The sequence below is a fragment of the Peromyscus maniculatus genome, chromosome 7 (genome assembly GCF_049852395.1).
Source record: "Peromyscus maniculatus bairdii isolate BWxNUB_F1_BW_parent chromosome 7, HU_Pman_BW_mat_3.1, whole genome shotgun sequence".
In the NCBI taxonomy this organism is placed as follows: Eukaryota; Metazoa; Chordata; class Mammalia; order Rodentia; family Cricetidae; genus Peromyscus; species Peromyscus maniculatus.
The window spans coordinates 32,647,979-32,674,662 of record NC_134858.1 but is presented as its reverse complement, the minus strand read 5'-3'; the positions used below and the strand labels follow the sequence as shown (position 1 = coordinate 32,674,662).

Sequence of the window (26,684 nt, the reverse complement as noted above, 5' to 3'; positions counted from 1 at the left end):
CCAGGTTTTCAACGTTTCGTCCATGACTCGGAGAGCTGAGGCAGCAGAATGACGGTCACTGCTGATTTGTGTCCATATTTTCTTGAGCTGTTAACAGCAGGGGGTGAGTGCATTCTGGGTAGGCAGTGGCAAAGGGGAAGGGATCTGTGCCTCCAGGTGGCATCCCTCACCAGGTCCCAGTAGGTCTCCTCCTTTTCTGGCCTCTTGAAGTTTGACTCAGGTCATCCTTTAAGGCTACTTCTTTCTGGACAGAGCATTCCTTTGAGAGGGACTGGGGAGGGGTTCCCTTGCTTGGTTCTTTCCATCTAAGGAAGGGGACTGGGCATGAGGGAGTCTTAGCCACTGAAGGAGGAAGGAGTATGAAATATAGAAAGGAGAGAGTCAGTACCTCCACAGGACCTGGACGTCTAGAGAGTCCAAAGATTTAGGTGGCATATAATTACATGTTGCCTCTGGATGGTCCACAGGGGCCTCTGTGGGATGGTTGCGGCCTAGATTGGTGCCTTGAGAAGGGCACGTGTGTCCAGGGAGTGGGAGATGTGGACTCCACATGTAGCTAATTAAAGGAGTGACATGGGCCAGACAACCAGTGTGGGCAGAGAACTGAGACAGAGGACCCTCAGGCCTTGGGCCAGCCCTGCGGAGTAGGATTCACCACATCCTGTTGCTCTCTGGTGTCCTGCCTGGGGGTACAGAGGGCATGGTTGTCGAGATGGAGCAAATCAACCCATGGAGCTTGATGACCACTTTGCCATGGGAGCCCTGAAGGGGCAGTGTCCAGCAGCCGTGGCTTGATGATGAGATGATGCTTCCATGGGGGATCCAGGGAGCAGGGAAGGTGAGGAGCTAGCAAGCATGGATGAAACAGGTCCCAGGCCCCCAGGAAGCAGTGTGGAGCTGGTGATGATGCTGAGGAGCAGAGTCAGGGAGGGCCTGGAAGCAGAGGGAGGCCAGGGCAGGGGTGGGAACCAGGGCTTCTGAGGACAAGGGTGGGAGAGGAGCAGGAGCTGTGTCCTGGGGAGGAAGGAGCCCTGGGCTGGGGCATCAGGCAGGTGTCTGGGGTCCCTGGACGCCAGCTGCTGGAAGCCCCTTCTCCCACTGCTGACTTCACTAAGCCCTTGCTTGACCTGGGGAGGACAGAGAACTTAGCAGCCTCCCTGCCCCCTTTTGAGCCCCTCCCCTCCTAGCCAAGAGTCCCTCCCTCCATCCCCGGGCAGTTCTCATCGGCTCCTTCCGTACCTGCTTCCAGCCCGGCTCCCGACTTCATTTCCGAACCTGTTTGGAAATAAAGCAAGCGTCCACAGCCAGGGCCTGGCTGGCCAGGGTGGGGTGGGACAGGGAATCGGTCATCTGGAGGGGTGATGGGGGGTGGTGGTGAATTCCCCTCTCTGTCATGTCTCTAGGACTGATTCATAAATCCAGGTTCCCCCAACTGAACTTGAGTTCATTCAGCTTGACTTGGCCCTCTGAACCGGGGTAGGGTCAGAGAAAAGCCAAACCTGGAGGGGAGGTTTTGGGGGTGGGTGAGACTACTAAAGGAGGGCACAGGGGTAAGGGCATCAAGGGGAAGACAAAGAGGGTAGGCAACAGGGGACCAGGGAGGTTTGGATGATGTGTGGATGGTATTATGCAAATTATATGCAAAGCGTTATGCAAAGCAGCACCTATTAGGAAGAGGTGTTTGGAGATGCTGAGACATTCGATCTGTGGGTGTAATCACGGCCACCTCATGACTGACTGACTGAGGCTTGAGGGGTCTGGCTGGGACCACTCACTGGGCTTCCAATCTTTGATCAGGAGGGCCAGGCCTGCTGAACACCACCCCTGAACACCATGGCTGGGCACATGATGGCAGACAGAAGATCTGCAGCCCATTTCGGGACCTAACGGGCTGCTACTGTGTGCTAAGTGAACTTCTCTGGGCCGGCTCTCATTTTCTGGGACTCTCCGTGGGGTAGTCTGAGAACGTTACATGGAGCCTGGAGTTCTAGGGTTTGTTCTGAGAGGAGAGCTTGCTGTGTTGGCCAGGCTGGTCTTGAACATGCGGGCTCAAGGGATCCTGCTACCTCAGCGTACTGCATAACCGAGAGTCCAGGCACACACCACCAGGCCCAGCAATAGACCAAGTTCTTAGCTAAGATCAGGACTAAGCAATGGGCACATGGGGTCATAGTGATGGGTCTTAGTGAGGTGAGCTTACTTCTTTCCTCCTCTCTCTCAAAATCCAGCTGCGCTGCGCTCCAGAGCTGGCCAGTGTCTCCTCTAGGGTACAGAGCTCCAGGTGTCTCCTGGAGGTTGCAAGTGCTCTGAGCCCAGCCCCCACCCATTCACATAGGCAGGGCTGCCCTTCAGCTTCCGCCATGGTCCAATCCTTGGGCAGAATGTGTGGAAGCCAGGGTCTCTGGAAGCCATTGGGTGTTTATCACCACCGTGAACCCAGCTCACTCTGAGGTCACCCTTTCCTGAACAGCCGCAGAGGCCGCCACTCAGAGCTGTTTTTGTTCCCTCGCTGGGGCCAGTGCCCCTTGCTGTAGAAGGTAGCTATGTGAGACTGTGTGGCACTTAGGAAGAGCACTATGCCTCATCCCTGGATCTGGCCTGCATTCCCTGGTCCCCCCGCCCGGGCACCCTGGAGTTCTCACCTTGTTCCTTGAGTCGGATGATCTCTGTGTCAGAGCCGAAGCTGTTCCAGGCTGTGCAGTTGTAGATGGTCTGGAAGTCAGCACGCACAATGTTGCTAATGGTCAGCGTGGAGATGACACCCTCCTCGGTGCTCACCGTCTCCACTGTGTAGCGCCCTGATGTCCCTGATTCCAGCACATTCTCCTTCCAGGACCAGGCCTGCCGGATTGTGCAGGGTTAGGAGAGTCGGTCCCAGGACCATGGTGTCACCCCTCCAAGATGCTGACATAGCTAGGTTTATGTTAACAGTCACTGCCACACATCACCAGTCTAAACACATGTCACAAATATAAACAACCCACACGAGCACATTATCATACAGGTACATAGACACCACATCAAACATATGACCAGTATGTGTCCACACTGGTAAGTGTGCTTGCACATACCTCACACTACAAACACACCCACACATGCACATTATAAAACACATATACTCAATACACACATATCAACATGGGCAAACACAGTATGTATACACTATACCACATGCTATGAAAAAAATGCACTTGTGCAACATATCACACGCATGTATGCACATAAGCACACACACCACAATCACTGTTGTACATGTGCACACGACACAAGCCACATATTCAGAGGGACTCAGATACCATATCACATCACAATGTACACGTGTGTATGCACCATAGTATACATAAATATACATCACACCATATAAACATACGCCACACCACATATGCTCATCATACCATATCACATACCACATATACAAACATCCATATGTTTTATACATACATCACCAACCACATACTGCACATACATATACCACAAATACATATACATATGCACACATCATGACACACAATCGCACATCAGACACTGAATTCCACCAAGCATGTACACATAAACATACCACCACACATTGTGCAGTCGTACCATATCATGCATACCAAGGACACATATTAATGCAAACACATACATCCCAACATATACACACGCCATTACACATGTGCATCACACATACCACATGCACACATGCATCACAGCATGTAGCACATCGCACACATACAATGCATGTATACACCTTCTGCTGACCGTGTACATGGACACCCACACAGGTTGGGGACACCTCCGAGGATATTTCCTTTCCTGCAGGGTACCCTATGTGGCTCTGCATTGGAAACATTCACTAGGCAGAGTGACCCTTTGTGCAGCAAGGTAGACCTTCACATGGCCACCTATCTGGGCTTCCCTGCCAGTACTCCCTAGTGCTGAGCCTTGGAGAGATGGTCCACAGTGACTTTACAGTCACTTTAAGGCAGGTTATTCCAGACTGTTCTCCGCCTCTCACTGTAACAAGATGACCTTGAATTGCTTACCCCCCTGTTTTCACCTCCCACTGTTGAGGTTACAAGTCTGGACCATCTCACCCTTTCTACAGGTTTAGAACTCTGTGCTCCATCAGCTCCATCTCTGTATTTACAGGGCTGCCTTTGCATGAACCTTATCATGTCAACTATATACACAACTCTACTCCATGTTCACTGTCAGAAGGCCCAGGCGAGAGCCTGGCTTCCCTTGCTCTGGACCAGATCCTTCCTGGTGTGGGGCTCTTTGCGGAATCTTTGGTTCTGCTCACTCAGGCTAGCACCCCTCACCACTGTGGCAACCACAAAGGTCTCCAGACACCACCAGATGCCGCTAGGGGACCTAGTGAGAACCACTAGCCTAGAAATAAATAGCTACAAAGAAAAAGATGGCATAACAGTGCTCAAGGGTGATTGAAGGGGATCTTTTACAATGGCCATGTGTTACATTTATAATTAAAAAAAACTAAAGAGTGGATGGGGAGACATAGGTAATAGTTACTATGTGCAATTATTTGCAATTTTATGTGACTCTTTCAGACAGCAAATGAACCAGATGCCTGAGACAACATTTAGCAGCAATAATCCTTTAACAATGTCTTAGTTTACTAGGCAGCATCTCTGGCACACATAGGCTCTTATTAGAGTAGTGCCCATCTGAGCCAGAGCCTTCCAGCCCTGCTGCTCTGTGGAGCTGGCCTCTGGGCAGTCTTCTAGCAAGACCATCTGTGGTGGTTTGAATGAGAACGGCCCCCATAGGCTCATATGTTTGAATACTTGGTCCACATTGGTGGAACTGTTTGGGAAGGATTAGAAAGTGAGGCTTTGGTGGAGGAGGTGGGTCACCCAGAGAGCGGGATTTGAGGTTTCGAAAAGACCAGTGTCCTTCTCAGTGTGCTCACTGCCTCCTATGTGCATATCAAGACGTGAGCTCTCAGCTGTTCCCACCACCACGCCCATGCTCTGCCAGCGTGGACTCTAACCCTCTGAACTGTAAGCCCAATTAAAAGCTTTCTTTTGTATGTTACCTTGGTCTTGGTGTTTTGTTGCAGTGATATAAAGGAACTAAGACAGCATCATGGGGCAGAGGATTACTAAAACAACACTTTCCCTCAGAAGTGCTAAAAAATGCTCCCTTCTTTGTTTTCATATTGGAGCAGCTACCAGTTTCAGATTGATGGGGGGTGGTGCAAAACCCTCTGCTTGAGAGGATGGCTTTGTGGGTAAGGCGCTTGCCACAGGAGCCCGACGACCTGAGTTGGATCTCCAAAACCGACACAAATGTGGACGGAGAGAACCGACTCCACAGCGTTGGCCTCTGGTCTCCACTCGTGCCCTAGGGCATTTACTCCACCTCCGCGTCCTACCCACACGATGATAAGACACCAAACAATTTAAGTCTTTCCTCAGCGCAAACCCCATCATGCAGATGATGGAGGGTGTGTGGTCTGCCTTCGAGGCGGAGAGGTGGGAGGAAGAAAAGATAACACAGTGGTCATTTTAGAGGGAATGTTTGGATCTGGAAGGCACAGAGTATCCCTGGGCATTAGGAGCAGAAGAGCCTGAAGAGGAGGACTCTGGGAGATGTAGGGATGGATGGCCATAAACTGCACCCAGTTTACAATTTCAGCACACTGGCTTTGAGGCCAGGAAAGAAAAGAAACAGGCTGCCCTTTCCTCTACTGTTTCCACTTGCTCCCTGCCCTCAGGATACCTAATTCAATCTGAATCATTAATGCTGGCACTTGAAGGCATGAACACCCCCAAGCTTGCCTGTTCTGAGACAGGAGGCTGCCTCCCCTATTTCGTCTTCAGGTGTATTCTCAAGACACAGACGGGTATCATTTCCCCCTATGGAGGGAAGGGAGGCTCCAGAGCTGGCACCAATTTGCAGGCTGCCCAAGCTTTGGCAGTGGGGACCCCTGGATCCCGGGAGTAGGTGCACTGCTGGTGCCCTCACCACCCTCCCTCCCTGGAGCACTCACGATTCGGTCGGGCGGCGGCGTGCTCCGGATGAAGCACTTGATCTGGCCCTTCTCTCCATGGAGGGCATGCTGGGTCTGTGTGCTGGAGATGATGGGGGGTCCTGTTGGAAAGATGACATCATGTCAGGGAAGCAGGAAGGGCAAAGCCCCAGCTGGCACCCACTTTGGTGGGTTCAGAAGTGCAGTCACCAACGCAAGCCTCCAGCAAACGTTAACAGAAGGCCTGTGCGTGCAAGACAGAGTGTGAGGTAGGGGACCTGAAGATAAATTAGGCATTCAGTCATAATCCTCTCCAGGGATCATGATCGAACGCTTCCAAGTCAGAATCCCCAGAAGGTATTGTAAATAACTAATAAAAGGTGGTGAGTTTTCATACCACGGGAGCGGTGCAGATAAAGTACTGACTGGCTTTAGAGGAGAGAGAATAATTCTATCCGCAGATGGGGGATGCTTTGCAAAGGAGATGGTGAGCTTGGAAAGGGAGTCAAGGCAGTATGAGAGAAAACTGCAAGGAAGAACAGAAGGATGCCATGCAGCCTTTCTCTGTTGCTGGGATTCAATCCATTTCTCAGTTGTCCAGCAGAGGGCACACTTGCCTAACAAACAGGATGTCTCTGCTGGGTCAAGAAGGGAAGAAAAGCAGTGCTGTGTTCCTTCACCAAGGGCGGGAATTACCCTGTAAATGGGGAAGTGTACTATCTGAGCTCATAGTCTTAATCCTATATGGGTCTCAGAAGATCCTGTAGTTTGTCTTCTTTGTCTCCACATACACCCGTAGCCAGGCCAGGTGGAACCACAGCTGCAAACCTGACCCAGTATTATCCCACTCGGTGTGTGTGTGTGTGTGTGTGTGTGTGTGTGTGTGTGTGTGTGTGTGTGTGTGTCTGTGTGAGAGACAGAGACAGAGAGACACAGAGAGACAGAGTCAGAGAGAGAGAGAGAGAGAGAGAGAGAGAGAGAGAGAGAGAGAGAGAGAGAGAGAGAGCTGTCAGCTTCTGAGGGCCAGTCTCATTTATCACGTTGGGCAGCCAAGAAATGGCCATCTGGAGTGAAGCCTGTCTCCTGACACTTCCAGTTAAATACCCCTTATCTACAGGTAACTTCCTGGGCTGGGCAGTTGAGAGATGAGGGTGGGGTTGAGGGTGGGGGATGAAAACCTTCCCACTGTTCCCAGTCCCTGGGGTGATGGTTGGGATTTAGACCACAGAACAGAGGAAAGATGGCTAGGAGCAAGAGATCTGGAGAACAGGCAAAATTATGCCGAGAACAAAACAAAAATTGCTGCAAACATAATTGCTGTTTATTAACCACCTTAATTAAAACAGATTTGCATTTCTATGAGTAGTTCTCAGCCAAGGGGGTGGGGAAAGGTATTGGGAGAGATGGCTTCTGAGTTAGAATGGAAATAGCTCTGTCTGGTGCACAGGATATGGGTGACCGCAAGGTAAGAGCTTTGCCCCCAGAAGGCTTTAAAGACGGGCTGAATCTCGCTTTCTTCCTTGGAGTTCCTCAGCTCCAAGAAGCCCTTGGCCCCAAGCCAGCGGCCCTACATTCTGAGGACCCCGGGTCATGCTTTGCTTTGCAGCTGGGCTGAGGAGGAGTGATGATACCATAAAATCTTTGCCTTTCATTTCCCAGGAACTAGGAATCCCCAAAGGGCTTCGCAGGGTTCTAAAAGCTGTCAACAAATACATATGCGTTTATGGGCTTCTTAAAACAAAAAACCAGGATAAAGGAAACCAGGCCCAGAGAGCCAATCGGCCTTTGGCAGCCATCTTTCCCTTCCTCTGGGTACCCACTTTGAGCCAACTCAGGTTATAGCGGTGCCAATTCAATTTCCAAAGGCCACTGGACTGGCTGTCACCCACAGGAGGGGCTGGCAGAGCTCGAATGAGCATTCTAGACCCCCAGGTCCCTGTCTAGCAGCCTCACCCCCCCCTCCCCGACCTGTTCTCCAATTGCAGGGAGGACAGACAGTGCCGTCCCTGGTGGAGGCTGGCAGGGTCCTCCCCTTGGGTCATTTCATCCAGGCCCCAGTCTCAGTGTGACTAGCAGAAAATAAACCTGGGCAGTTAGTTTCCTTCCTTCTGCCGATTCCTTCAGCTCTTCTCTGCCCAGCAACCCAGGAAAGGTGTGCAGGCCGAGAGAGAAAAAAAGGACAGGATAATCGTTGGCTGGATGCCAGGGCCTAGACCGGAATGTGGGTCCCCCTCAGGTGTGTGTGTTCCCTAGAAGCAAAGGGAGAGTTCTTTCCCCCCAAAGTCTTTTTAAGTTCCCGTTAGGAAATGCCTGGATGTCTTAGAGCAACGATAAAAATGCCAGCCCCACCTTACACACCCTTTCCTCCCAGACACAAAGATGCTCAGTTACTAGCTCCAGGTTTGGGGACTCTGGTGGGCATGAGTGTATCTGAGGGTTGCTAGCCTCCGGGTCACGGCTGACAACAGGCCTGGCAGCTTGGCTCCTCAGCGCCCTCCCCAGAGCGGGCAACGGGGCGGGCTGCTGAATTCACTGTGGCCTGGCGCGCTGAGTGGAGTGTCAGACGCTGGTGCCGGTGCGGCAGGAAAAGGCTGCAGCCTGGGTTGCCATGGATATACTGAGGCGCGATCAGATGCTGTTATTTTTAGCCCTGCAGTGCCAATTTATTGGTGGCATCCTGGGGACACACAGGCAAGGCAGGAGGGCTGGGGAGTCTGGGTTCTGCCTGGCATAGGTGATGTGTGAATGCCCTGGGGTCTGGCTAGATTGAGCAGACTGGCCATTCCTCAGCAGCAGTCGCCTCTCTCTGCAGGAGAGGAGAAGGGGAACTTGGGGGCAGGGGCTGGGTAACAGGGACAGCGGAGGGGTGCTGAGGAGGCTGGGCTTGGTTTTCCAGCAAAGGGGGAGGATAGATGATTTTCCATGGGTGGCTTCCTAGGTTGAGACAAAGTCACTTGGGCTCATTTCCAGAACGTGGCTCAAACCCTGCTTTTTAGGCCAAGACCCCAAAGCCTCACACAAAGGCCTGTAACCTCTGACCTTTTTTTTTTTTTTTTTTTTGGCCAGGATAAAATTCAGCACCTGATCACTCCTCGACTGAGATCCTTTTGAAGGTATTGAAGAGGAGGAGGAGGTCCACAAACTTACCTGCTTGCCTTTACCTCCACAGACAGACACTATGTTCGGGGTAACAATGCCTAGAGTCAGTGAGCACCCACTGGGGACAATGCCTGGTTCTGAGATGCCTTGGGCCCTTCCCCTTCTTCCCATCCCCCTCCCATCATGGTGTTTGCGTGCGAGCCTTACCATTAACAGTCAAGGTCACCTCTCTCTCCCCAGCTCCTACCCGGGGCACCACAGCCCGGCACACGTACTTCCCAGCGTCCTCCTGGCGGACAGATTTGAGGGTCAGAGTCTTCTCGTTGCTCAGGACCTAGGAGGAGGGAGGAGGATCAGACACAAAGAATGAAAAGGAAAGCTTTCTCCACCTGGGGGCGATGGCTGACACAGAGGCCAGCATCTCTGTCAACACTAAGGTGACCGTGCCCTTTAGGCTTTGAGACTCCCCCCCCCGCCCCCCCCCACAGGGACCCCCTTCCAGATGCAGGCCCGTGGGGATAGTGCATGGTAGTGGAAAAGTGTGAGACTCCCTAACCGAGGACCCACGGCTTCTTCATACGGAAAGAGGGATGCTACCCTCCTGCGACCTCCCAACAGCCCATGGGTAAGTTATCCCACAACTGAATGTGGCGGGTCCTTGAATCCAGGTTTTCAGAGTCATTCTTACTATCCCTTTGGGAGACAGCTGGAGGTGATAAATATGAATGTAGTCTTGGACACTAGCTGTTCCTGCTCCAGCACTGAATACCTGCATGGTATAGTTACTATCTCAGAGGCTCATCCATCTGACGGGGGCAAAGGTACCACCTGGAACAGCATTGTAACTGTGAGGACATAATAGGCTACCCAAAGGTTGGTTCCTTCTGCCTGTCCCCAAAACATCACGCTAAGCCTAAGGGTGAGTTTATCTAGGGAGAGTTTAGAAGTCTTCCTAGTGCCAGGGCAAACTGCCCTTGGGCATAGTGTGTTCAGAGCGATATGGGTACAGGTAGGTCCCCGAGTTCCCGTTCCTCTTTCTGGGACCCCTTTGGCTTATTACAAAGATTGACTCCCCCCAAAGCTTGCTCCGCTTTCTACTCCCCAGTTTCTGCCGTGGGACCCTGGAGCCTGGTCTGAAGACTCACCACACCAGAACCCCGTTTCATCCACACGATGGTGAGAGATGGGTTGCCGATCCACGCACAGCTGAAGACAGCGTCTGAGCCCAGATCTACCAGCAGCGACTGAGGCTCTGAGGTCATCCGGGGACCAACTGTGATGGGGAGGAAAGAGGAGACCGGCTCAGGGGTGGGGGGAGCTCTGGGGAGCCTTCTTGATCTCTTCTCCTCTTCACCCACCCCAGCTGGAAGAAGGGAGGCGCTGGGTTAGCCACCTCAGTCCACTTCAGCCCACTCCCTGACTCCGGAAGTGAGGAAGAGACCTCTTCTCTCCAGGCTCAGTTTTTCTCAGGTCCACAGAGTAGGCAGTACCAGCCACAGGATGAATGAACTTAGGCCAATTTCTACCCTGATTTACCTCGCAGCCCCTTCTTTTTGTCCTTGATCTGGCTGGTTTCAGAAAGTTAAGGGAACCTCCGGCTTTAGAAATCTTGGGCATTGGGACCATGACATGAAATGACGTGGCCCAGCTGGAGCCCTTCTAGGGTGTCTTCCACCAGGTGCTCTCAGGGTGTCTTCTATCCAGACACCCCAGAACCCCTACTTCTAGAAGTAGACTAGCTTCTAGTCCCATTTCTGACACCTCTGCTAAGTATATGCAGGCCCTTCTCCGCCCTATTCCAACACGCTGGCCTATAGAGCAAGCCTTGCTTCATGCAGTGGCTGGGGTATTCAGAGAGCTGCCCAGGAAGGCCTTAGGGCACTTTTTTTTTTTTTTTTTTTGAGGGGACAAAGCCCGATTTCTGGAATTGGGAGATAGAGATGAGTTTCAAGATGTCACAGATAAGAAAACACATCTGCTGAATCTTTGTGGGACGGAAGAGCCAGGCAATGTCAAATTTGTGAAAGTGCTTTTAAAACTAATGGGCAGAATGCGAGCTGATTATGTGTATGGTTATGATATGTAGCCCAGGCTGGCTTTGAACTCACTGTATAGCCCTGCCTGGCCTCACACTCAAGGCAGTCTTCCTGCTTTAGCCTTTTGAGTGCTGGGATCCCAGGTGTGTGCCACCCCTCTGGGTTTTGTAATTTTTTTTGGTGGGGGGGGCATGTATCCAGTTAGCTAGTCCTCAAACTAGGTTGGCCTCATCTGTTGGGCCACTGGTGAGAAAAGGGGGTTGTCTATGAGTCCCCTCAGTGGGACGGTGCAGTGTGTGTGTACAGGTGATGGGTTGGGTCATTGTCTGGCCTCAGGAAAGTCATGAGTCACCCTGCCACTTACTCACTCTGTGCCGCTCAGTGTCCACATCCCTCATCTTGATAGTAGGAATAAGATCTACTTATGGACTGTGTGTTCGCGTCCCCCTCAGAATTATATGTTGAACCCCTCAGTGTGGATGCGTTAGGAGGTAGAGCCCTTGGGGGGGGGGAGTGTGACTGGGATACAAGGGCACTAGAATAGTCATGCTGGCTCTTGATTCCTGCTGGTCGGCCCTCCCAGTCCATATTACCTGGTCACGGCACTCTGGGCTGGTACTGCCTCATTTGGGCAGTCCAAGACCTAAGTGGGAGTGGTACGAGGGGAGGCTGTAAGCACGAAATGTGGCACACTAGACCGTGGGCGATGAATCTAGCCACAGTCTCAGACAGACACCACCCACTGCCCACTCCCCAGGGGTTCCTGAGTCCCACACTCACAGTAGACATCCACTGTGCGGCTGAGGTTGGTGCTGCCCAAGGCATTGGTCACTTCACAGGACACAGGCTCTGAGAAGTATGTGTAGTCCACAGTGGTCCTGTACAGCTCCCCAGATGCCTCTTTGATGATGTGACCTCGTTTGGCCCACCTGCAATGGAGGCCAGAGGTCTATGGGGGGGAATCCTTTGGGAAGTTCGACATACCCATCCTTCAAGAAAATGAGGAGGGGATGGTCTTGTACCCACAACATGGTCATGCAGGTGATCGGCTTTGAGCCATGGTCACCACGTAGTCAAGTAAGTCACTTGACAAGTAAGGCACTCTGGAGGTGACAGTTACCTGGTTGATCACTCCACTGTATCCAGGCCATTCGCTAATCCAACTCTCAGTCACCAGACAGCCTGGCCATACTGCTTTGAGCTCTATCCTGAGCCCTGTCCTGGACCATGTAGGAAAAGTGGGGAGGCTGAGTGCATGACATCAGAGGTGAGAGCTAATGATGTATGCCCTATACACGCATGTACATTACACACATGAGTGTGCGCATCTCCCTACACACAGAAGTCTGGTTTCCAGACAAGAAGATGTAGGATGGGGTTATTGAACCCCTACTTTATGCTCTCACTTGCCTCTGACCTATCTCCTGCCCCGCACAGATCTCTCATGTGCCTCCGTTCTTGTAAATCTTTTCAGCCTTCCTTCTAGGGTCGGTACTTGATTTTACTATCAACTCTGCCCTCCACCCCTGGCTTTGTTCCTCTGAGGCCACAGACCCATTAGCCCTGGTTGGGTGGGGACCAGTGGGTAGAAAGTTTCTCTCATGAGCTAGCTGATAAGTACCATATTGAAAGAAAGAGACCAAAAAGCCTCAGGCTTCGGGCTTGGTCTCAGTCCTGGGGTAGTGATTACCATATCAGAGCAGCCACCAGGTGACCGCCATGTGCACAAAGGTGTATGTGAGTGTGTGTGCATGTGCAAAAGCACACGTAATGTATGCACATATGCTCATGAGGGTTTTCATGAGTGGTGTGCAAGTATGAGTACCTGCGTGGATGCCTATATGCATATTATGTGTACATGAGAGCTTGCTTGTGTGCAAGTGAGTATGTGCAAGTACATGTGTGTACATGAGGGGGTTTGTATATGAGCAAATCTGAATATGTATACATGTGTGCATCTGTGAGAATGCACATCTATGTGTGCACATGAAGGTTTGCCTGTGTGCACCTGTGAGTATGTACTTGTGTGCTTGTATACCTGGAGGAATTTCATGAATATAAATGTGGATATGTACTTGTGTGTTCATATAAGGGATTTACATGTGTGTAGGTGTATGTGCATGCATACACACATCTGTACATGAGTGCGGGTGAGTAAATGTGTGAAAGCATGAACATTTACATATGTGTATATATATGCATGTGAGGGTTTGCATATGTGCAAATGTGAGTGCATGTGTGTATGTCTATGTGTATGAGTTTGTGCATGTGAGGGGTTGCACATGTGTAGGTGTATGTGCATGTATGTATGTGTGCATGCCTATGAGGGTTTGCATGTGTGATGTATATGTGTGTGTGCTTGTGTACATGTAGATTACAGATCCCTAAAGGAAAAGCATTTACAGCTCCTTGGCTTAAACGTATTGTATACAACATTCACTCTTCGAAAACACGGAACTTCTAGCCAGGCTCCCAGGGATCTGCAGCCTGTCTTGAGGTGTTTCCAGAGCTGGAGAGACCTCTGCTGCTTCTCTGCCCTTCCTTCCTCTGCTCCTGGCCCTTTTTTGGTGACACCGACTCTGTCTCCTCCTCTCTCCACCAGCTCTTCACTCAGTGTGTCCTGTCTAGCCCCCAGAGAGACGGCCACTTCTCTACATCCCAAGGAACACCTAGACCGGCGCCATGTAGTTGTTATCTCAAATTAATATCGAGTAACTATTAGGAACACAATTAATAATAACAATTATAGTTTAACAACAGAGTGAACCATAGCTCCCCGAGAGCTTAAGGAGCTTCCCAGCAAACCATTATGAGTTATTCATGAGTCGTTTCAATTCCTAACTTTAATTTAATGACCAGACTTAATAGTCAGGCACGGCCCCTGCCTGAGGTGGATTAATTCCGTTCCAGACACACAGCTGGGGCTCAGTGTCCAGCCTCTACTCCTTCCGACCTGTCGAAGGGAGGGCTTATACGTGGTGGGGAGGCTGGTGAGGAGCTGATAGCTGAGAGGAGGGTGGGGAGAGGCCCAGGTAAGCTTTCTCTGCTCTTGATACTTATAGCATGTAGCAGGGGCTAGGCCTGTGTCTGTGCCCAGGGGCACTGGTTCAGAAGGGCGGGCTGTTTTTCTCTGGGGGACCCTAGAGAAGATGGAACCTTCTTTACTCTCTTTCTGGGACCCTCACAGACTCCCCAGGATCTGATTGTTGGAACTCCTGGGGCCTGGTAGGCCTGTAACCCTGTAGTCCAGGGTCTGTGGTTACACCTTCCAGGCCAGGTGGACATTTCTTTTCACCCAAAGGAACCAGAGAGAAGGAGAATTAGGATATGGTCGGCCATGGTAAGCTTCCCACCTTGGGAAAAATCGGAGCCAGCTCAAAGGAGGGAAGGCAGGAAGGATGCTCTGACTCTCCTGTTTCAGGGTCATGGGAGAAGGAGGGAGTTGTCTATAGGACTGGATTTCAGAAGGTGGAACCCAGGGCTTTTTGGGAAGGGGACTTCCTCCAAACTCCACAAGAGCCCTCTGCTCATGTCTTGACTGTCCAGTCTTTCTTCCCCTCTCTTGCTCCCTTCGCACATCAAGCAGCTCTCTGAAGGCTCTTCCAGGAGCACTCAGGCTGAGACGATCTCAGTCCAGTATTGGGCCACAGGGTTCCAGACCCAAAGAGCAGTTTCCTTCTCACCCCTCACATTCCCTCACAGTTTGTGGCTCAGCCTCCTCTGCCTGGTCCCCACCATGGCATCTTTGCCGTCTTTCCCAGGCCCTCCGTAGACCGCTTTAGCGTAAGCCTTTTCAATCAATGTCTAATTTGGTCTGAACAAATGTAAGAGGATTAATTATTTATATCACAGAATCAAGAGACCCAACATGTCGCAGCGGCAGGTTGGTGTGTCAAACAGCCCTGTACGCTTTATCTGGGGGGATTGTGGTCTTTTATCCCATGTCTGCCAGAGACCTTCAGAGGATGAAGCCCAGAGCACCTCTCGTTGTGCTTAAACCTGGTCCTCTAACCCGGGCCCTGGTCCCCGCAGGCAGTGAAGAAGGCAGCTGCCATGTCCAGTCAGGTCCATCTCAGGGTCTAATTTCAGAGATTACAGCCTCGTAGGTGGACCAAGGAGGAAGCAACCAAGATGAACTAATGGAAGAAGCGAAGATCCCTATAATCTTGTCCATGCCATTTGGGGAAAAATATCAATGTACTTACGTTATAGATTTGCTTAAGGCATTGCCTCCTGGGTCCTAGCGCTACATGGGAAATTAAAGGGGGCTGCTGGCCGGACCTTGGTGGAGGGAAGCGGGTAGACAGGAACCTCAAACCTCTCCTCACTGTGTCACCCCAGGTCAGCCCACCCCAGCTTTCCAACTACTTCCTGGGGGCCAGGAGGGCTCCCCAGGCCTTTTCAGTCCTAGAGCAAGCCCAAGCTGGTACTGCTGTGGTTTCAGAAGCACCCGTTAATCAGAAGGTCCTAAGAATTGGTAGCAAATAAGAGCAGTGGCCATCTGCAGGGAGTCCAACCGCTCTTATCCCTCTTTTTACACCAGGAGTTCATGTGGGATTCGAATGCTTCAGGGTAGGATAGGAAGGGAGGGAGTCCTAGAGGACCCAGCAGTCCAGGGAAATTGCATGTTCTCTCCGTGTTCACGTATTAATTTGTTAGCTTGAAGAAACTCAACTTTCAAATCCAAAGAAAAGTTTTAGTAACTCCCACTAGCTGCCATCTTTTCGTCCCCTAGACTTGCTAGTTGTTCACATTTGATCACACGTGTTTCCTGTGTAGGCTCACACTTTCTCCTTATCCTGGCTGTTCTGTGTCTTTGAGATGGGTGGTCCTGGGAGTCAGCTCTAGCAGCTGGGTATCCTACTGAGGTCAGAAGGCAGGTGGAGGGCTCTGGGCCTTTGAGTGGAGGCTACTGACTATCTGGGGGATGCTGACATGCTTGCTCAACAGACCCCTAGATCTTCAGGTAACAGGGAGTCTGTCAGTGACATGGAAACGGGGAGCTGAGTGCTCCAGTCTCTAGGGCCCCGTAGGCATTTGGGAGATTGCTGTGGTGGTCAATGGACAGGCTGTCTGCCTGTCTGGTGGGGGATGCTTATGGATGAGAAGGGAGCTGGCATTTGAAGTGTCTCCTGGGTACAGTATACCTGTCTAGGGACCTTGGGATGAGAGCTGGGGACAGACAGGAGAGAAGCACAGAGACGGCAGGTGTCGTTAGAAGTCCAGAGACTTTTTTCATTCCTTCTGCATCTTCTGTCACTTCTGGACAGTGCCAGATCCAGGCCAAAGCAGCCATTGGAACTGACTGGATCACAGGATTCCTGGGAGTGGGAGGCTCTTTACCTTTGTGGTGGGAATCGGAGAGAGGCTGTCTGATCTTCTGGCTTCGGGTGCGGCAAGGGTTAACTCAGAAGGGATGGATAGAGAGGCCATAGGCCTTCCTGATTTCTGGCCCCACTGCTGCTCTAGTATCCACACTACAGGGAGCCAGAGCAGTTCACTGTGTCCACCCTGAGCCTGCCATGACTTCTTCTGTGGCCCATTGCCCTTTCTTCCACCTGCTGGGACGGCTCGGCCTCATGCCTCATTCCTTCCCTCCCCTCCACATCTCTCGTCATTGCCTTCCTTGCCTGGGACCATTAGCATTCATGCCACTTGCAGAAGCTGCTGCTTAATAGCTCGCATCCACAGTGGAGGTGATGTCCTGGGCTCTGCCATCAAGCCTGGGCTGGTGGGAAGTGAGGGTCATGGGAAGTTCTACAAAACATCGAAAGCGGTGAGCATCCCACACCTGTGCTTAGATACCTCTGAGGTCACCTAGTGTCTGGAATGCTGTGTGGTGATATGCACAGGCAGAAAGCAGCCCAGAGGAGCAGCTCCGAAGGTTTATTTGATCAGTCAGATGCATGTAAGGGATGCCTGGTTTATGCCACGCGATGCACTGCATGCTGAGAGCCATAAGCGACTAAATTACAGTTCTTGCCTCTGAGAAACTCGGTCAGAAGGCAGAGACAAGCATGTGAGAACCAGTGATGCCTTTGCCAGTGCTGTGGATGAGGACGCAGGCTGGAGCGGCGGCTCTGCAGGGTTCCGGGGGCCCCTTGGGCTCTGGCCAGCTGTACAGTGCTAAGTACACTGACTTACCCATTCTGCTAGGGGTTTCAACATTTGTCTGAGCCTTGCTCCGTCATTTCAGAAATAGAGAACAAACAAGCCGTTGAAACAGGAGGGGCATCCCCGGTTCCCTGGCAGAGGGGGTGCATGTGAGCTTGAAGGAAAGAGAGGGTCTGCTTAGCTAGCAGGTGGGGCTGGCACCGGAGAGGGAGAAATCTATTTGGACACCTGCTGTGAAGCACATCCTGTGGCCACGTGTGACATCCCACGTGACAGGTATGGGGGGGGGGGAGCCTTAGACCAAGCTGTCTTCGCAGCAGTGATGCTCACCTGTACTGGGTGACAGCTGGGTTGGCCTTTGCAGAGCAGTGGAACGTGACGATGTTGTCCTCCAATACCGGCTGTGGTTCTACCGACAAGTTGACAAGTGGGGGGTCTGCGGGGAGAAGAGATTCACATACAGACCGGGGAAGGAACAGGGCAGGAGGACACGGAAGGGCAAAGCCAGGGTTCCTACCGCCCAGGGACCATCGTGACAGATCCCCGGAGAGTGAGGGAGGCCTCAGTAGGCGGCTACTTTGCTCCCTTGAAGTGGCTGCTTCAGGTAGCCCTGGGTGCTGGGTGCAGCTCCCTCTGTGACTCAAGGTCTGAACTGAAATGGACATCCATCTCTGGTGCACTGGCTTCCCAGGTCCCAGACACGTGCAGCCTGGCTTCACCTTCCATTCCCGTGAGGAGAGTGGTGGGAAGGGGCCCTTGGCCCGCAGTCCACGCTTTCTGTCTGTGAAATGTCTGTTTATTATCTCCATGTAAAGGTTGTAGGGGCTCTGGTAACTTGAAAGCGGCATTCACACCCTTTCCTCAGTGCCGTTATCTCTGCCGAATCCGGACTGGTGTCCCCAGGCCCGGCCCGCAGCATCCTGAGCTGGGGCCCTTGTTTTCTCATCTGACGATAAAAAGCCACGCTCTGAAGTGCTAAACGGTCTGAGGTGGAGGAGACAGAAACCGGGAGATGGGGAGGCCACAGGGAGACCACGGGGAAGGGTTTGGGTGGGTGTGGCAAACTGGGGGAGGTAGAGCATACAACATGAGGACAGATGTGAGGACCACAGGGAGAGACAGCGAACCCAGAGATACAGAGACAGGTGCAGACGGGAGGAAGGGGGAGGGAGACAGGCAGAGACACGGAAAGGCACACAGACATGCCCACTGAGGACTGCAGAAGGGTAAGGAGAGGAGAAACCCAGAGGTGGGGGCGGAAGAGGGGTAAAGAGTGAGAGGGAGCTGTGCAGACAGACACGTCCCCAGACAAAGGTGCTCGCCTGAAAGCAGGAGAGCCAGGGAGGCCCAGGACATAGAAAATGACAGGACATTGGAGAGAAAGAGCCCAGAACAGTGAAGACCACAGGAGAAAGGGAGGAGGGGGAGGGAGGGGGAGAGAGACAGACAGACGGACACACACAGAGAGACAGACACACACACATAAAGAGAGATAGAGACAGAAAGACAGGCAGACAGACACACAGAGAGCTAGAGCAAGTGAGAGAGAGAGAGATGCAGACAGAGAAACAGAGAGACAGAGACAGAGACAGAGACAGAGACAGACTTGGAGAGAATGGAAGGATGTGGCTAGGACTTGAAAGCCTGTAGCAGATGCAGAGAGGTAGACCTAGGCCCAGGAAATGGCCTTATGTTGGCCTGGCTCTTCCCTTCTCAGGTGGTCGCCCCCACCAACTCCCCCTTCTACCCCCGACTCCCCCACTCTCCACCATCCCCCACCAGAGGCATTCCCCATGAGAGGCTGGCTCATCCTGATGCTGTGCTCCTGTAGATCCCAAGCCTTGGCACAGCGCTTCCAAGCTCCTTGGCATCCAAAGTGCAGGGGGGAGAGACAACCAGCTAGGCTGGGTTTTTCCTCACTAGGGCCTGGAAGCCTGGCTGGAGTGCAGTTCCAGGCTGAGTTAGAGGGCAGCTAAGTCCCCACAGCCTCACTAGCACCCTGGGCTTCCATCACCTGGGCCTGGGCCCGCCAACGAGTGGGTCAGGAACCATAAGTTCACAAGGACTTTCTATGGATCAGCTCGGTCTCAGAAAAAGCATTAAGAAGCCAGTTTCTCCGAGGCTGTGGAGGATATTTGTGAGGGATACCCCAGGGAGTGAGACTCTAACTTGGTGCTCTGGGCTCCTGGTTCAAGACTATTGAAGGGCCCTGAGAGTCATGCCTGGGTTGTGGACTGGGATTGGGGGTTGGGACCTTTATCTGCTGGGTCCCTTCTGTGAGCTGCTGCTCCCGTTGGGTGCTGGGTGAGGGCACAGGGGCTGAGCTGTGTTAATATCAGCAGAAACAGAAAGAACCCCACTTCTGAGCAGCAGGTGGCCGCCTGTGCTCAAAGTCTATTCTCCCTACATTGTCTTCTGGTTTCAGAAGGGGGGCCGTAAACAGGTGTCTCATCTGGTGGAGCAGCTGGCCTGTGTACCTTCTTATCTGGGGTTACGGGGAACATCATGGTGCTATAGTGTGGGACTTAAGCCTCCTCCAACCCCCGGGGTCACGGGTTAATGATTTGGTCTTCAGAGACATGTTATTGAGGCATAATTGGGAGCTTTGAGAGGGGTGGGGGCAGTGGGAAGTCTAAGAGAGGTCTTGTGGGGTCCTAGTCTCTTCCTTTTTCCTTGTTCCCTGACCCTGAAGTGAGCACTTCTGCTGGAGCAGGCTCCCTCCACTGATGTGCTCTCTTATGGCCCCACCCCACCCCTGTCCAAAGCAATGGGGCTCTGATTATGAAGCGGATCATCCCAAACTGTGAACTGAAACCAACTTTCTTTTTCTTTACTGTCTCATGTGTTTGCTATAATGGTGGGAAGCTGAGTAATACAGGTGGGAATCTCATCCACCTCAGTTTGGGTTTTCAAAGCAAGATTCAAGGGCTCACTGTGGCAAGGGACCACCATGAGGGCTCTCCTCCCACTTAGACTCCTAGTACACACCCCCCCCCCCCAAGTCCTGCAGTATCTTTCCAGTGGTTTCCCAGCAGCTTCCGAGGCAAGCCTGACTCAGGAATCTCACAGTCTTGCGCAGGGCAGGCTGGCCAAGCTGACCATTCCTCCTGGTAAAGAAGTTTGCTCAGAGGAGTTTGCTAATGGCCTTCAGGACTCCTGTGCATTTCTAGCCTCACACTGTGAAATCCAGTCCTGGTGGGCGATAGATTACCTCAATCAACTCTTGTTTGAGATGGTGGTGTCAGTTAAAAAAATCTGTAGAAACCCTTTATGGAGCTCACAGGGAACCTTCCAAAGGCTCATCCTTCACCTGGTGTTCTTTATAAAGTGATGATCCCTTGGGAAGGAAGAAGATGGAGCTCGTACCTGCTGGAGGACCCTCCTTGGGTCCTCACTTGCTGGATGCTCACTCACACCCGTGGTACCAGTTCACCCTGCAGAAGCCTCTTCTGCTTCTTCCCTCACTCTTTGCAGCACCATGGTCCTGAGGGCCTCAGAAGAATAGACCCAGGAGGTTCCATGCCAGTCAGTCTCACTTGCCTCTCTATCCCCAGACCCAGGGCTACCATGTCCCTGTTTCCATCCCTCTCCTCAGGATGTGTATGATGTGAATTTCTAGGAGTCTGCCAAATTCCAGAGGTATAAATAGTTTATGTCATACCCAACTATTAAACATGATTTTAATCCCACTTGAGATGTAGGATGCATAACTTGCAGGAGGGTGGAACTGAGATCACATTGAACAGATGTTACAGCTGAGAGTCTGTTAGTGTTTCCATCAGCAACCTGTGTGTGTGTGTGTGTGTGTGTGTGTGTGTGTGTGTGTGTGTGTGTGTACGTGCACATGTGCATTTTCAGAGGAAGTGTTGGGGGGAAGCAGAGAGAAACTTCATGACTCAGTGATTTTATAGTACATCCATTTGAAACTTGGCAGCTGGACACGGAGTCCAGATGTGGTGAGGCTTTGGGGGTGTTGCGCTTTCTCTCCCATTACTCAATCTGGGGGCTTTGTCTTCCGTTGGGTAACATATAAAGACCAAGGGAAACAAACAACAAATGTGCTTTTGCTGAGTTTGGAGACTTCGTGGTTGACTGAGAAAATGAGCAGGTTTGCAAAGGCGGCTCTGATCCAGCCTGTGGTGTCCACTGCAAACAGTTGGATGCTTACTGAATGAGCAAACGAATCTCAGGAGAAGGAAGGGGAGGCGGGGGGAGGAGGAGGTGGCATATGCGTAAACACCTCCCAGCTAGGGGAGATGGAGCTCTGGGTCAAATGCCTGGGGCTGCGATGGCATCTGGGGAAGAGCCACCACACACCTGTCACTGTGGATTTCAACCTCAGAATATACTTTATAATCAAAATATGCCATGCGTGGCTCTAGGGGTTGACATAAATGATGTCATTTAATCTTAATGCGACCTTAAGAGGTAGGTAGGTGTGATTTCCTTCATGTATTGATGAGGAAACAAAGACCCAAACCAATTCCCTAATGAGGCCAATGAGTAACGGCCAAAGTCAGAACTCAAACTAGGGAGAATATTGGACCCCAGCCACTGTTCTGTGCTACCTTGGAAGGATCCCAGCCAGGAAACCTGATGCCTGGGTCTAAGCCTCATGCTGGCCTCATTCCTGCATCCTTTCAGGTGCAACCCTGTTATCCATGTAGCCAGGTCAACCAGCCCTCTGTCTGGAATGCATCTGGAGGAAGGATGTATTTGAATATATGTGGGATGCTATTGTGATGACATCCGTGTCACTAGGTTCCCTTGGGGCAATGGACAGTGGTTTGGAGCAGAAATGTTGTTTCTCTTCCAACTTTCTCTGCCAAGGTCCTGGCTTCTGTCCTGGGAAACAAACTATGTTTACCTGGGACTCTGACTCTAGCCTCCTGCCTAGGTGGGGCTATGGGGCAGGATGACAGCATGCCACAGTGTCACAAATGGCAGCCAGGAAGAACAAGGGACTTAGACACATATTGTCTCCCATTCACATTTCCCCCGGATTTGGCTTGTGTGTGTGAGAGAGCTCCTAGCTTTGATTGCTCTTAGACTAGGAAGAAACTTTGGGTGGCATCGGCAAATCAGACAAGAAACTGGTATTATCAGAGTGTAGTGACAATCTGGAGCCACCCAGTTCATGGTGATGGATCCGTTCTGAATGTCGGACCACACACGGAACTAGCATCTTACCTCCTTTCTAGAGCTGGGCTTTGCTCTAACCACATCTGTTCACCTGCTGACTGGGTGGTGCTAAGACCTAGGGTGGGATCAGGGCCAGGGGATGGAGGAGCATTGCCCTAGGTATTTCTCTCCATCTTCTTTTATCTCCCTAGCCCTAGGCAGGGTCAGAACTCTGCGGCTCCCCACTATCACTGAGTGAGGAATGGAAGGAACCACCTTAGGGTGGGGGCGGGGGTGGGGTTGTTAATAGCAAATGGCAACACAGTGAGAAGTAGAGCCTTCCCCCAAATGCCAGGGTGTTCCGACCCTACCCAACACTTAACAAACATCTCTTCTCTCCTCTGCAGTTTAAAGGCTGTCAGTTAGGATTTGTGGCCCTGAGAGAGAGAACTTCTGCCCTCTGGCTGTCAAAACAGGCTCTGAGACCCCTAAGGCACAGTTCCCATGGACCCCATAACTCTGGAGAGCTGTGTAGCACACAGAATTCAGAAGCCCTAACAGAGTCAAGGCTGTTAGAAAGTGGTTTTAAATCCCTCAGATTTAGGGGGCTGGAGTGAGGGCTCAGTCATTAGAAAGCACTTGCTGTGCCATCACGAGGGTGAGATTGGGGATCCTAGCGCCCACATACCAGGTGGGCATCCCACACATACCTGTAACTCCATCTTCAACGGGGACAGAGGAATGAGGACTCTTGGAGCTATTAAGCTCCATTAGGCTTCCAGCTTAGCAGAGAAAACATAAGACCCAGGTTCAGGGAGAGAAGCTGCCTCAAAGGAATCGGCAGAGCTGGTAGTGGAGGACACCGACATCCTCTTTTGGCCTCTGCGCCCATGCAGAAACAGGCATGTGAACCTGCATATGCACGTATACACATTCACATGGGGTGGTTCCAACCCTGGGCCTGGCCAGGCCAGACAGAGTCGGCTGGTACTCACGCTGGATGTCGATGGTGACTGAGGTCTCCTTTCCTCCAGGGATGGCTTTGTTAGTGGCTCGGCACACGATGCTCTGTCCATTTTCTACGTCTCCAGGCGAGATGAAGAGGGTGCTGACGATGCTCTCACGTTTGCCATCTCGAAGCAGAGTCTGGAGAGAGAGGTGGTGAAGGAAGAGAAGGCTGAACTGAGATGGCTCGGGACGGAAAGACAGACCGCACGCAGGTCAGAGGAGAGAAGAGAGAGCTGTGGATGGCATGTATTGGTAGGGTTGGCTCAGGCGACTGGGGCTCCAGGCTCCATGCAGAACTGGGAGAGTTCCCTTATAGCCTGGGCCTGGCTGAGTGCTGGGTGGTGCAAGGAAAAAAAGGAGCTTAGAGGGATCGCCATGGTGTGTGAAAACCAGCCCCGACTTGCAAGCCAGAAGCTCAATAGTAACCAGGTTTAGCTTAGTGGAAGGCAGGCCTTGGGTAGGTAGGTAGGTCCTCCTTAAAAATGAACTGGTGTCTGCGTTCTACCCCCGGTGGTGGTGATTCTCCACAGCAAGCAAGAGGAGGGGATGCAGCAGACAGAAGGAAGGAGTCCGTGAAACGGTGACAGAGTTAGCAACACCGAGTTATTTCCCCACCTAAGCCTTTGCACCTTCCCAAATCATGGCACTTCCTGATCTCATTAGAACTCCCCACACCACTGGACGGCCGGCCGAGGCCAGTGCTTTCCTTTTGACAAGGGAGGACTCAGGCGATGCTCATCAAGGCACGACACCTTACCAAATTGACTCTCAAGTTAGTGGTAGAAGTAGAAGTAGTACTAGGGTTCTGCAATGGGTTGACAGCCCCTCTCACCCCCCATCCTCCCTCGGCCCCCCCCCCCCCGCCACATTCGTGTCTACCCCAGTCTTAGAATGGACATTCATTTGCCGATTAGTTAGTTAAGGAATTGGAGATGAGACCATCCTGAGTCCCAGAAGTATTCTTCCCTAGGAAGGAGACAACTTTGGCACAGAAGACAGAGGTTAGGATACTCCTGCTACAAACCAAGGAATGCCGAGAGCCTCTGCCCCGCTGAAGCGGTGCAGCCCGGTTGGCAGCTTGGTTTTGGACCCGTGAGCCTCTACAACCCCAACACTGCTTGGTGCTATGGCTGCACCAAGACATGAGCACAAGCCATGGGTCTTCGCTTTTTCTTCTTGGAGACGAGTGCTATCCTGTAACTAGTTCCTCCGTTATGGCTGCCACCCCCTTCACTCTTCTGTCCCTCCTTCCAGACCCCTCCCCATCAGTTAGGAGCCCATTAAGATAGGCACACAGAGAAGAGGGATTGTGGGCAGAGGGCCACTGCAGGGGGCACTGCAGTCTGTTTAGACTCAAAGACTTCCCCTCTGGGCAGGAACTTTACATCCTACAGGGAAAGGTGCCAGACGCAGTCTTCTTTCACCTGGCCTGGAGCCAGGGAATAGATGACGACTCACCGAACAGCTCTCATAACAATGGCTCTGTATCTCATTGTCAGGATGGTTGCAGGGAGGAAACATTATCGGTGTTTTGCAAGTAAATGCTGAGTTCAAAGTGAACTCCCGGGCAAAACTGGAACTCAAACTTAAAGAGTAGGTACCCCTGAGGACGGACTCTCTGATACACCTGACCTGGGCCTTATAGCTGGCAACACAGTGACCAAGTCCCACGAAGCCGAGTTACTGAGCTAGCTGACTGCAGCTCTTACTTAATCTGCCAGAACTCGTCTTCTAGGTCCTCAGCTCAGCACAGCCCTTCTTAACTTGGGGCCAAGCTTGTGGCCTCTGGGATGAGGAGAACCTGGTGTGAGCCTCCCGTGGCTCCCACTGTAGGCCGAGCCAGTCTATAACAGAAAGGGACAGCAGAGCAGAAGAGCAGCCCCGTACTTTCTCCTGTAATTGAAGCCTTCTAGTACTTTCTATCCGGGCAGGAGGGGTGTTGGTCCTAACCATGGGCAGAAGGGGTACCGAGAGGGATGTGGCCTGATCCAGCAGTCCAAGGGTCAGTCTTAGTAGCCCACGGTCTGCAGGTCAACTTCTGGGCCGGGGACACAACTGGAGGTCCCAGGATAAGGTTAGATGGGGTCTATTTGCACCCCCAAAGCAAAGCCCGGGTGTGGAGGGAGCTGCAGCCGGCACCCTATTACCACAGTGGCTTGGGGCTGCTCAGCAGACCTCGCCACCTCTATAAATAGCTAAGCGATAATAAGAACAATTTCCTGGATGAAAATAAGACCTCCGGGTAGAATGCGGGGAGGAGGGGAGGGAAGGGGAAGGGGGTGGGGCCAGTATTGTTCTTCTATATCCTTTCCTTTTCTGAGGTGCTAACAAGGGACATTTACATAAGTTTGACTCAGCCAAGAACCCCTCCAAGGGATGGGCTCCGGGCTTGGTGGGGGGGAGTGGGGCTCCGAGGGTGGGGGTGGGAGAGAGCTGGGAGGCCTCGCTCTAATTAGGCCCGCTGACTGCTCTTCCTCCTCCCTAGCCCAGCGTGTTCCTCCGCCTCGGAATGATGATTAATGACATATTTACTGTGTCCAGGCGGGTGCTTTTCTGGGAAATAAAAATTCTGGTTCAAGTTGTTTGTTCCACCTAATTAGAGAAAAAAAAAAAAAAGGAAGATGTGTTCATTAAACAAAAAGGAAAATGAGAAGAAGGCGAGTGTCCCAGGAGTGAACCACCCCTGTAGAAGGCCCGCTGTGAACATGGCTCTGGCCCGAGGTTCTCAAAGACCCCAGCCAGAGCCTGGGCAGCAGCCCCATGGAGAAGGGCTGTGTGTGTTGGTCCCTCAGGCAGATCTGCTGACACAGCAGTGGAATGGCAGGGGAGGCAAGCCAGAGGTTCCAAGCCCACAGGGTGCAAGGTGGCTGTCGGTGTACCTTGGTGGCTCCTTTGGGATCCTTTGCTTCCTGGCAAAGCTCCTTTTTCGCTCCCTTTCCCTTCTCACTGTTCCCTAAATCCCAAAGAAAAAAACGCACCTACATGATTAAGATGTTTCTTTAGCCTCATAGAACCCAGAAGTCTCGCGATCTTTGGACGTCATCAGAATGGGTATGGGTAATAGCCTTCTTATTCCAGTTCTGTGCATCAGCTCCGGCAAAGTGAGTAAACCGCTATGAGCTTTGCATTGTAGGAAACTAAGATGCATGTCTAAAGATCCAGGATGTGCCGGGCGGTGGTGGCGCACGCCTTTAATCCCAGCACTCGGGAGGCAGAGCCAGGCGGATCTCTGTGAGTTCGAGGCCAGCCTGGGCTACCAAGTGAGTTCCAGGAAAGGCGCAAAGCTACACAGAGAAACCCTGTCTCGAAAAACCAAAAAAAAAAAAAAA

The 26,684-nt window shown here is 52.0% G+C and overlaps 1 protein-coding gene across 6 annotated transcripts in view; it reads right to left on the bottom strand.

Moving 5' to 3' along the window:
- The window catches only part of Kirrel3 (kirre like nephrin family adhesion molecule 3), a 568,493-nt gene that overhangs the window by 10,142 nt on the left and 531,667 nt on the right, over nucleotides 1-26,684 (bottom strand). For 4 of the 6 annotated variants that reach the window (XM_042280619.2, XM_076575954.1, XM_042280622.2 and 1 more), the window contains 8 exons: nucleotides 23,343-23,493; nucleotides 17,557-17,662; nucleotides 11,893-12,041; nucleotides 10,222-10,349; nucleotides 9,284-9,410; nucleotides 5,999-6,099; nucleotides 2,643-2,841; nucleotides 1,240-1,275 (listed from right to left, as the gene is read on the bottom strand). In XM_042280619.2, coding sequence (XP_042136553.2) covers nucleotides 1,240-1,275; nucleotides 2,643-2,841; nucleotides 5,999-6,099; nucleotides 9,284-9,410; nucleotides 10,222-10,349; nucleotides 11,893-12,041; nucleotides 17,557-17,662; nucleotides 23,343-23,493 — 997 coding nt within the window. The remainder of the gene's footprint in view (nucleotides 1-1,239; nucleotides 1,276-2,642; nucleotides 2,842-5,998; nucleotides 6,100-9,283; nucleotides 9,411-10,221; nucleotides 10,350-11,892; nucleotides 12,042-17,556; nucleotides 17,663-23,342; nucleotides 23,494-26,684) is intronic. The other 2 variants (XM_076575955.1, XM_042280623.2) reach the window with 1 other exon arrangement.